Raw genomic sequence first — 12,373 nt, 5'->3', positions numbered from 1 at the left:
ACCAAACAAATCATATTCAAACCATAACTTCCCAACTCTCATTCATATTAACTTATATTAACTGTCATTCATATTAACTTATATTAACTGTCATTTATATTAACTTATATTAACTGGCTTTAACTGTCATTTATATTAACTTATATTAACTGGCTTTAACTCTCATTTATATTAACTTATATTAACTGGCTTTAACTCATTTATATTAACTGGCTTTAAATCATTTATATTAACTGGCTTTAACTCATTTATATTAATTATATTAACTGGCTTTAACTCTCATTTATATTAACTTATATTAACTCTCATTCATATTAACTTATATTAACTGGCTTTAACTCTCATTTATATTAACTTATATTAACTGGCTTTAACTCATTTATATTAACTTATATTAACTGGCTTTAACTCTCATTTATATTAACTTATATTAACTGGCTTTAACTCATTTATATTAACTTATATTAACTGGCTTTAACTCATTTATATTAATTATATTAACTGGCTTTAACTCTCATTTATATTAACTTATATTAACTCTCATTCATATTAACTTATATTAACTGGCTTTAACTCTCATTTATATTAACTTATATTAACTGGCTTTAACTCATTTATATTAACTGGCTTTAACTCATTTATATTAACTTATATTAACTTATATTAACTCTCATTTATATTAACTTATATTAACTCTCATTTATATTAACTTATATTAACTCTCATTCATATTAACTTATATTAACTGGCTTTAACTGTCATTTATATTAACTTATATTAACTGTCATTTATATTAACTTATATTAACTTATATTAACTGTCATTTATATTAACTTATATTAACTGGCTTTAATTCATTTATATTAACTGGCTTTAACTCATTTATATTAACTGGCTTTAACTCATTTATATTAACTTATATTAACTGACTTTAATCGAATTTCGAAGATTCCAATTGTTGATTCCAAGGTGGAAGCTGAAATTCCAAGCTCTTGGGAAAATCCCAAACACTGTGATCTCTGCCTGCAACACTATTTATGGTTGGTGTAAAGAAAGCTATTGTCCAAGACAACAGATGGGAATAAAATGCATTCAACAAAAACACGAATCGTGAATCACATTTTTCTAACAACATTCTCATCACAGCCACAACGATGAACACGCAACGACATGTTTTTTCCAACTTTGGTAGTTGATGCCAAATAAGTAAATCTTTTTACAGAAATCATTTAACCGATAACAAGACGATATGCATGAAGATCCCAATGGACAAAATGCTCACCGGCCTCAATAGTGATGTTCTTCTTGAAGAATTTGAGTTTCAAATACTGCCATCATCACAGCAAGAGGTCTAGGTAGATCGATCGATGCCTCAGTTCAGTGTCAAGAGACAATGGACACCCCTATAAGGGTAGCATCACATGTAATTATGAGGCAAGGGTTGCGCACTCTCCAACCATACCGATCCTTAACCAGCACTGCTTGAATCCAGTAGCAAGCAGAGGCCCAAGACTGGAACCAATGCCGAGATAAGCAGAGATCACATACAACACCTGGAATTCGCAAATGGTCACCCATTTTAGTACTGACCAGGCTCAGTGTTGCTTAACTTCGGTGATCTGATGGGAACCGGTGTGTCAACGTGATTATGCTGGTGTAGGTTGAGTTAGCATAAAATAATTTAACCTGTAATGACACGATGTGCACGAAGATCCCAACAGACAAAATTCCCATTGTGCTCAATGGTGATGTTCTTGAAGAGGTTGAGTTTCAAATATCTTCGTGCTGGACGTCTAGGTAGATCTAACATGAAAGTTCAAATTGACTTTGCACTTCGTGCCCTTAATTCCGACTCTGGTCAAGATCTAAGATAAGGTCTAGCATGGAAGTAAGGATCTACTAAGCACTGGTATGAATTATCCTCCTTTATGGAAATGAGTCTTGACCACTGAGAGTGGAAGAGGTTAGGTGATTGGAGTCTCATTTCTTTCTGGACAAATGAGTTTTATTCAAGCACCATAGTTTTCCACTGCCGAAGTTGCATCATCGTTTCTCATCCTTAGAAGGAGGGTGGAGGTTTCTATTTTATGTTTAAGTCGACATTTATTTCTATCTTGTTGCCTCCACAAGATGTCTCCCAATCTCGGGGAATCAGAGACAGACGTTTTTTTGATCTGCTCTTTCTGACTCCCCGAAACAAACACCCTCGAAGTTGCATCTCACAAATCATTCCATGACGTGGCAATCCACATCATGCCATGCCAACGATCGCTCTGCTTGTTTGACCCGTCACTAATTTTATTATGACACTTTTTAATAAACAAACAACCTGTGCTTATAACTTCTAATCCAAAACAATGAACTCCAATTTCTAATTCTATATATTGCACTGGCCACAACTGTCAGTCCGTCTACGGTCAGCCTATTATACGATCCGACCGTCAGTATCATATCCTCCATGTCTGGTGGTAGCACTGCCTCTCAAACAACACAATAGGTTTACTCTTTCTAACAAGTTGTCTCCAGGAGATCTCTGTGCTTGTTGGGTCACACGCCTCGTCATCAATTCATGAAGCTTACGTAAAGACGTGGAAAAAGTGATATATTAGATAAAGAAAAACTGATGCTGTTAAAAACTGACCTTGAACCCAACCTGGGTCCCTCTTCCACTCTCCTATCTATGAAGTTTGCTTATTAGGACAGTGATTGGTTAGAGATCAGCCAATCAGTGATCTTCAATTGTCAGACTTGGTTGACGTTTGTTAAGGACGTGATGGTCAGAATGGATGGAGTCTGCGCAACGCATTCCAAATGAAATGCCGTTTCAAGTAGGAAAAATATAAACTACAATCTAGAAAAGCAAAGTTAAATTCATTCAACCAATGTGTTTTCTTTTCTCTCTTTTCCTCTTTCTCTCTCTCTTCCCCCTCTCTCTCTTTCTTCCCTCCCATTTTCTTCTCTCTCTCTTTTCATCTCTCTTTCTCTCTTTTTTCCTCTTTTTCTTTCTCTCTCTATTTTTCTCTTTTTCTTTCTCTATTTTTCTCTCTTCTCTCTCTCTCTCTTTTTCCCCTTCTCTTTTTTTCTTCCTCTCTCTGCCCTAGTTGTTCATACTTTTGCAATCATCAGTGCAGGAAATGACAATTGTTACTAGTCATGAGATTTGAACCCAGTCACCTTTGACTCCATTTGCTCGGATGTTACCATCAACCGCCACAAGGAATAAAAGAAATCTAATCACTATAAATGCCAAATATGGTCATAATGTTAAGACAATCAGTCGTGTTTAAATGAACAGAAATCAAAATGAAATTAAATGGCTCCCAGCTATTATCTTGCGTACTAGTTTGCCACAGCACAATGGTTGGGAACCACTGGTTTAAGATATAAGATATATATAAACGAGTTGACATCGTTCTCAACATGCAAATGAAAGCTGATTACACATTTCTTGTCTTATTGAAAAGATTTTTTCCAATGTGTCTTCCATTTTCTTTTTAATCATCAACCTCCGCAAAGTTGATACAACAAGCTATGTAAATTATTTGATTAATTGACTTTATAATTTCTGAACACTAACGTTTCTCTGTACAAGGGTTTGTCAGGACAACCTGACATGATGATACTCTTCCCTATAAATAAACCCTATGTATACACACACACACACACACACAGACATATACACATATATACACACACATACACATTATATGTATACACACACATACACATTTTATATATATACACACACACATACACATTATATATACACACACACATATATATACACATTATATATATATATATATACACACACACACACAGAGGTACATATTGTATATACACATACATACACATATATACACACATATACATATATACACATACACATATATATTATATACTTTTTGTTTATACATAAACAAATACCGACGACTGTTCTCATCTTGGTAAAATTCAATTGTTAGTGACATTTATTTGAACAAAACAAGTCATATTAAAAATAAAATGAAATGATAAAAAGTTAAGATTTTTGTCTATCTTACGATGAATCAACGAAGGAGGTAAAGCATGTGAAAAAAAAATGTGACGTCTTTGCCATTGCGTCCATCGCCAAACCAGAAGTAGCTAAGGCTGATCAATTGAAAAGAGAGAATGACTTTCGAAAATATCGGCAAAAAAAGAGATCCCCCCCCTCCCTGTAGAAAAATGTTGAGGGTAAAGGAATGTTTTTAGCAAATTTTTCGTTATTTATCGTCCAAAGATTCGAGCTTCAAAACGATACTGATCTTGTGTAAATCTGTCACCTCTGTCAAAAGTTTTAAGCAGACAAACATACATACATTTAAACAGACAGGTGAGATTTATATTATAGATTTGAGGTTCCCATATGCTGCTGATATCTATGCTGGGTCTACTTAATATTTGTCTTTTTTATCACGTGTTATTTCTTTAAGTTGTCTGACTCTTCATCTTGCGTCCGTGTCAATTATGTTGACCTTGTTCCATAAAGGGAAGGGTGTTCCTTTGTCTTTCCATATGTGATCAGCTAGTCTCGACTTTTTGACTTGATTTTAAATTTAAAAAAATGACTTTATTAAAATTTTTCATTTTATTTTCATTATTTATTTTTATTTTTTTTAGATCGGAAGTCTGGAGAAATTTCCCCAGGCTTGGATCAGACGACTACCCCTAAAGTGTGCCAGAATATTGGTGTGGATAGTCTGCTGACCCCTAACGGGGACTTGGGTAAGTTCCTTTTACGCTTTCTGTCCCTTTTTTTCTTTGGACTATTTTCACACAATTTTTCATTGAAGCAAGATTGCTGTCACTTTAAAACCAACTGACAAACTAATCCCTCAGTGCTGTTTTTTTTTTTTTTTTTTTTTTTTTTACAAATCCTCTGTGAATCAAATTTTAAGACTGTGTGCACATACACGCTCGTGCGCAGGTAGTAAGCAGGCTGATGAGTCCAGACCTGTCAAAACTGACATTGCAGGAGGTGAATAGGTCAAGTAGTTAACCTCACAGCTGCCTGGGTTAAACACCTGCAAGAGAACAGGTCGATATAAACAAGTGAGACAAGAGAGAAGGTAGTCAAAAAGTGATGGTAGCCACGAGTCATCTTCACTGTGCTGTGTTGGTGAAATCCGTCCACCTCCTGCTCCCCCCCCCCCAACCCTACTAACTAAAGTGCACAACACAAAGCGGGAAATAAAATTATTTTATATTTTTCTAACAAACGATTTTGTTGTTGCAAGTTGTTTTTCTTTCTGCTGTTTGTTCAACTCGGCTAAATCACACAGCTATTGAGCACTTTTACTGACTTTACTTGGAGGAGAGGGGATAAATTTTGAGTTTTGTATTTTTCAATGATTTTATGTGCATTTTGGAATGTTGATTATTTAAAAAAAAAAAAAAAAATATATATATATAATTTTTTTTCCTTTCTTTTCTATCCGGTACAGGTGAGGGTAGTTCCCCTCTGCTGGACACAAATGCATCCATCAGTTCTGGTCGACCCTGCTCTTTGCTTCTCAATGCGGACTTCATGCATGAACTTGATGGCGATATGGGTAAGATCCTCATGGTTTTATATTTTTTCAATTTTATTTTTTTTTAATTTTATTTTTTTTTTATTTTATTTTTTTAATTTTTTTTTTTCAATTTTATTTTTCAATTTTATTTTTTTTTAATTTTAATTTTTTTAATTTTAATTTTTTTAATTTTTATTTTTCAATTTTATTTTTTCAATTTTATTTTTTTAATTTTATTTTTTTAATTTTATTTTTTCAATTTTATTTTTTTAATTTTATTTTTTTAATTTTATTTTTTTAATTTTATTTTTTAATTTTATTTTTTTAATTTTATTTTTTTAATTTTATTTTTTCAATTTTATTTTTTTAATTTTATTTTTTCAATTTTATTTTTTTAATTTTATTTTTTCAATTTTATTATTTCAATTTTATTTTTTCAATTTTATTTTTTCAATTTTATTTTTTTATTTTTTAATTGATGAGCCATCCCCTTAAGTAATCCAATTTACCAAATTTCTACAACCAATGATTACTACAATATTTTCCCATTGACTATTGTGCACTCATTAACCCTTATCCTTGAGTGGCCTCTGGGCTTTGATAATTGGTGACTCCTTTGTAAAAAAAGATTTTAAAAAAACATATTTTTATTTTTTACAAGAGTAACCTCTTATCAAGGCTCAAAGGTCACTCAAGATTAAGGATTACTTGGAGCGGTATTAACCCAGGAGGAGTTGAACTAACTCCTCCCATAGAACAGACAGCATCTCTGATGAATGCACCCGACACATGATGATAGTAATGAGCAGCTGGCCTCCCAAGCATTTTTAATTTACTCCGTTAATCGACTCTCATTACAAAAATGTGGTGTCTTTACTTGAACCCCTGAAATTTTAAAATTTCCTCAAACAGAAAACAATATGGTTGACGAGAGCCTAACATCATTTATCATTAATTAGTCCCCCTCCTTATGTTGTTAGGCTTGAAACCGACGGTACCAATGGTTTGTTCTGACCTTCTGTACAGTCTTAAATAAATAAATATTAAGCTGTTCTATCGAACATTTTTTTCTTTGTAATCGCGCACTTTGTTGGAATTCTTTCCCATAAAACAGTAAACAAATATATATGTATATACACTAGTAAGGAGACCTGATGTTGCTCGGATTGAATGACGATCAACAAATATTTCACATTTCCATATTTTTATTGTCATCAAAATCGGTGAAATCATTTTTTAATCAAATTGATTGATTGCCTGGATTGGGGATCTATCGCGGTTGCCCTGGAGCAAGCTTCACATGTTGATTTTATATGCTGGGCCATTCTGCTTGTGTCGTAATAAAACTTCTCAAATGCACACGTGATGTTAGGCTGTATAAGGTGTTGACTGTATTTAAAAATCGCCTGTTCCTTCTTTCATCGAATTTTTTTCGATTATCGATACTTGTAGAAGACATTCCAGTACAAAACCTCTCTAAGAACACTGTCAGACACATAAAGTACATTTGTGTGAAATATTATAAAAATCGGTTCAACCATTTCAAAGTCCATAGAGAACACACACACACTTTTTATATAATAGTATATATATATATTTTTTTAAATATAATTATCCACCGACACATGTTTCATCGTCTATGACTCATCAAAGTGGCTGAATCTAGCGACGAAACACGTGTCAGTTGATAATTGTATTTAAAAAAAAATATATATATATATATATATACCGATCCCCATATGGGGGTACCAAATTGGTTAAAGGGAAAATTATTCCCAACTCGCATTTAGGTAAAAATGAACTTTCGTAAATAATTGGATTCATTCAAAACGTATCGCAAAACCAAATAACATCTACATGTATATAAGTGACCTTATGCGTGCGCGCGTGTGGACCGTTCTCTACCAAAGTCCTTTGTCAATTTTTGTTCTACAGACTTAAAACTTGATAGACAGATATTTCGATTTGGTTTTTAGTAAAAAAAAAAAAATAATAATTGCTAAGGGTGTTAGGGTTGGGGTTACAAATAAAAGAAATAAATAAAAACCTGGCTCGGCATTTTTTCTTTTTTAACGAAAGCATCTAATTACTGTTACTTTCGGTACCACTTAAAAAATGTCTCTCGCTGCCACATGCCCATTTTACCAGGCTCGTGATTCTCCTTCCTCTGACCGCATGCCAGTCACAACCTGCCCTTCTCATGTGACACGGATAAAGAAAAAGCATGCCATGTGACACGGATAAAGAAAAAGCATGCCATGTGACACGGATAAAGAAAAAGCATGCCATGTGACACGGATAAAGAAAAAGCATAACATGTGACACGGATAAAAAAAAGCATAACATGTGACACGGATAAAGAAAAAGCATAACATGTGACACGGATAAAGAAAAAGCATAACATGTGACACGGATAAAGAAAAGCATAACATGTGACACGGATAAAGAAAAGCATAACATGTGACACGGATAAAGAAAAAGCATAACATGTGACACGGATAAAGAAAAGCATAACATGTGACACGGATAAAGAAAAGCATAACATGTGACACGGATAAAGAAAAAGCATAACATGTGACACGGATAAAAAAAACATAACATGTGACACGGATAAAGAAAAAGCATAACATGTGACACGGATAAAGAAAAGCATAACATGTGACACGGATAAAAAAAAGCATAACATGTGACACGGATAAAGAAAAGCATAACATGTGACACGGATAAAGAAAAAGCATAACATGTGACACGGATAAAGAAAAGCATAACATGTGACACGGATAAAGAAAAAGCATAACATGTGACACGGATAAAGAAAAGCATAACATGTGACACAGATAAAGAAAAGCATAACATGTGACACGGATAAAGAAAAGCATAACATGTGACACGGATAAAGAAAAGCATAACATGTGACACGGATAAAGAAAAGCATAACATGTGACACGGATAAAGAAAAAGCATAACATGTGACACGGATAAAGAAAAGCATAACATGTGACACGGATAAAGAAAAGCATAACATGTGACACGGATAAAGAAAAAGCATAACATGTGACACGGATAAAGAAAAGCATAACATGTGACACGGATAAAGAAAAGCATAACATATGACATGGATAAAGAAAAAGAAAGGAGACACAAAAACACAAGAAAAAAACCCCGAAGTAAGAAACACGTTTCCAAATAATACAAAAATAGGTTTATTGAAGGTAAAAAGGAAAGTTTAATGAAGGAAAAAGAAATGTATTCAAAGTTATGGAATTTAAGATGAACCAAGTGAAAGTCTTTAGGATTTACACGATACCATGAGGGGAAATTAAATTATCAGCTTGGGAAAAAGGGGGCATCAAAGGTTTTTTTACACTCATGGGTCTTTTTATTTCCCTTTTTTTTTTCCTTTTGTTTCTTTTTCTTGTATGGTTCACAACTCGCTAACGGCGCAGTTAATTTGAGGTATTCCTTTTGGTGGGGAAAAAGTTCAAATAGCAAATTCGCATCGTCCGCATTTCATACATCTGTCTCTTTCATGAGGGAAGAAGAAGTCGCATTCTCTCGCATGAGGAAAAATAAGTTGCATCATCCGCACTTCGCATACCCGTATCGCTCTTTTGCATGAGGGGAAAAAGTTGCCGTCTCTTTCATGAGGAAGTAGTCGCATTCTCTCGCATGAGGGAAAAAGTCTCACGAGGAGATTGACCTCTTAACTCGTCGGCGTCCTAGCCAAAAAAAAACGACTTCCGCTAGCATCCAGTTAAAGAAAGACGGGAAGGGGAAGCGGGACTACTTCCGGTCCCCCCTTTCCTCTCTACTTCACATTCCAGTCTAAAAATAGACTTGACAAAATATATTTTAAGTTTAAAAAGAAGGATAGATTAAGTGGACTTTCGCTCAGTTCAAAGCAACTGCTATTGTTTAGCCTCTCTTTTGGAAAACATGTTCATTTGCATCGGCGATAAAATCTAAAAACAACAAAAAAAACGACACATCTCATTTAAATATTTAATTCCAATTTAGGGATTATGTCACAATATATATATTTATTGAAATGTTTATCTCATGTCCAGATAACCTACATCTAAAATTTCAAGTGTTTAGACCCAAAATTGGCAGAGGAGTCCGGCAGAGTTTTCAAAGGTCAAATCGTTGAACTTTAACCCCTTGACAGCCAAATTTATGTCCAAAAACGGATTAAAAATATTTTTCCAAATCTCAATACCCCTTATGTCAAATCTCGAGTCTGTACACTGAAAATTGACAGAGTAATTTTTTAGGAGAATGGACACACACGCACACACACACACACACACACAGACAATTTCACTTTTATAGAATCTAATGTATAGTTGTGAGATCAAAACTAAAAATATATATATGACTTGGGTGCCGTCAGTTAGAATCGAAACCAAAACATACGACTCATCACCCTTATTTCTTAGCCTCTGAGCCATGCCCATCTGCATATATATATATATATATATATATATATATATATATATATATAAGAGCAAACAGTTAATAAAACATGTTAAAAACACTTTGAAAAAGAGTTAAAAACATATTTAATCTGAAAAGGAAACACTTGATAAATGGATAGTCCTTAATCTGCAGAGTTTCGAAGAAATACTTTCCTTCTCATCAGAGGGTAGGAATTAGCAAAATACGGGATCGGATTTTGCATGCAAAAGTATTTGATGAAACAACAAGTAAGTCAAAGATCTTACTTGATAACAGAAAGTGAAGCGGAGGGAATATGGTTAAGAAAAAGGTGATTACACGTGAATGGATAGTCTGGTGAAAGGTAAATTATCCAATAACGGTAAAATCCAAAACTATAACTCCAAGAAAGTTAATTGAGTTTCCATTCGCACAAGTAAAATTCAAGGAAATCACGTAATTGGAAGATGGTCCAAAATAATCCAAAAGGCCGAAATCCATGGAATAATTCACAAATCACGACAAAGAAAAGAAAAGGGGAAAATTCCAATAATATTAATAAAAGAAAAATAAGATATGCTTTTCACACGACTGCCGAGACATAATAAGAAGAAGAGACAGGGAAGAAGAAGAGGAAAAAAAAATTAAATGGTGATAGAATTAAATATAAGATAGAAAAGCAAATGTCAAAATGACCCAGACAAAAAGATGTTAAAAGGCGCAAAAAAAAATATAGGGCAAAAAAATAGGTCAATTGAAATGTACAGGTTATTACTTAAGCTCTATCTCCTATTTGGTTTTATCGAGCTTTTACATCTGGTTGAGATTACTTTATAAATATTAATTCTTTAATATTTATAATATACTTTAGTTTTACCATCTTGGATCATTTTGGTAAATTTAATTGTAATTTTTATTTTATTTTATATATATATATATATATGAATTCATCTGTCACTACTTTTTTAAAAGATGGAATTGTCCAATTGTTGAAGACAAGATTCAAGCATGCAAGCAAGGAAGGATGGCCGGGCGGTCTACAAAAAAGAACACTGCTCAGCCCATAAATTCAACTCAAATTTTCGATCTACAGACTTGGAATTTGGTATAAGGGGTATTCAGACATGTGGAAAACTTTAATCAATTTTTATCCAGAAAAAAGGGGCTGCTAAGGGATCAAAATTGAAAAATTGGTACGTGGGGGGGGGCATCAGATTTTTATCTGTCAACTGTTTCACGAATGCATATGCGTGAATCGTTCACATAACAGATTACTTGTGTTAAGAATAGGTAGGTTTGAAAACACTTTTTAAAGACAGTGTCAAGCTTGCCTAATGGTTATCATACTTAACTCATTGTCTTTAGGTTTTGGTTTTAGCTTGAGTATTTTATTTTTACTTACAAGAAGTGAACTGTTTAAAATAATACTCGCATGCACATGTCTCTTTCAGTTTCTTTTGTTTTTTTTTTAAATTCAATTTTTTTTAAAGGAATTTAACGTTACATTTAATACTGACAATATTTTGATTTATAATAGATAAGAATTCTGCTTTAATTAAAATATAATTTTTATGTGTATTTGATGACAGGGCTATGCCAGTCAGTCTGTTAGTATATGTATATATATATAAAGTAAAGTGATTTTCAATTTAAAAATGTAAAAAAAAAAAAAAAAAAAAAAAATTTTTTTAATTTAAAAATCAAATTTTAATTAAATTAAAAATCAGTTTCATAAGAAGGAACAACAACAAAGTCAATATATATATATATATATATATTAAGTAAAGTGATTTTCAATTTAAAAATGTAAAAAAAAAAAAAAAAAAAATTTTTAATTTAAAAATCAAATTTTAATTAAATTAAAAATCAGTTTCATAAGAAGGAACAACAACAAAGTCAATATATATATATATATATATTAAGTAAAGTGATTTTCAATTTAAAAATGTAAAAAAAAAAAAAAAAAAAAAAAAAAATTTTTTAATTTAAAAATCAAATTTTAATTAAATTAAAAATCAGTTTCATAAGAAGGAACAACAACAAAGTCAATATATATATATATATATATATATATATATATATATATATTGTTTTATTTTACTTCAATCAAAGTTCTCAGAAATCCAGGGACCCACTACCTGGGACTAACACTTGAACTCTATATAAAATACATAGATATTTGAATGTTCCATTAAATTTCTTTTATCTCTCAAACACTGAGTTTGTAAAAAATTGAGAACATAATCTTCCACTCCCCAATTAACCATTTTTATATGTTGTAGTATATCTTTCGTTTTGGTCTGTTGGTTTTACTGGATTCCAGGACAAGAATTTTTCTAGTCTGGTGGAGTACCCAGCTTCAGTTTATTACTTGAGGTAACATCACTTGGAGAAGGTGCACC

At 32.4% G+C, this 12,373-nt stretch overlaps 1 protein-coding gene and 1 pseudogene across 1 annotated transcript in view; one reads left to right on the top strand and one right to left on the bottom strand.

Annotated features, from left to right (window-relative positions):
• LOC145269871 (A-kinase anchor protein 10, mitochondrial-like) overlaps nt 1-12,373 on the top strand; it is a 165,610-nt gene that overhangs the window by 89,297 nt on the left and 63,940 nt on the right. Inside the window, 2 exon segments of the mRNA XM_080125615.1 lie at nt 4,642-4,746; nt 5,466-5,573. Of these exon segments, the coding sequence (XP_079981741.1) occupies nt 4,642-4,746; nt 5,466-5,573 (213 nt within the window).
• Nucleotides 1,542-1,662, bottom strand: LOC145269992 (5S ribosomal RNA; annotated as a pseudogene).

Source organism: Euprymna scolopes, chromosome 45, assembly GCF_053919585.1.
Source record: "Euprymna scolopes isolate OS-2025 chromosome 45, ASM5391958v1, whole genome shotgun sequence".
In the NCBI taxonomy this organism is placed as follows: domain Eukaryota; kingdom Metazoa; phylum Mollusca; class Cephalopoda; order Sepiida; family Sepiolidae; genus Euprymna; species Euprymna scolopes.
This window is presented reverse-complemented; position numbering and strand designations above follow the sequence as displayed.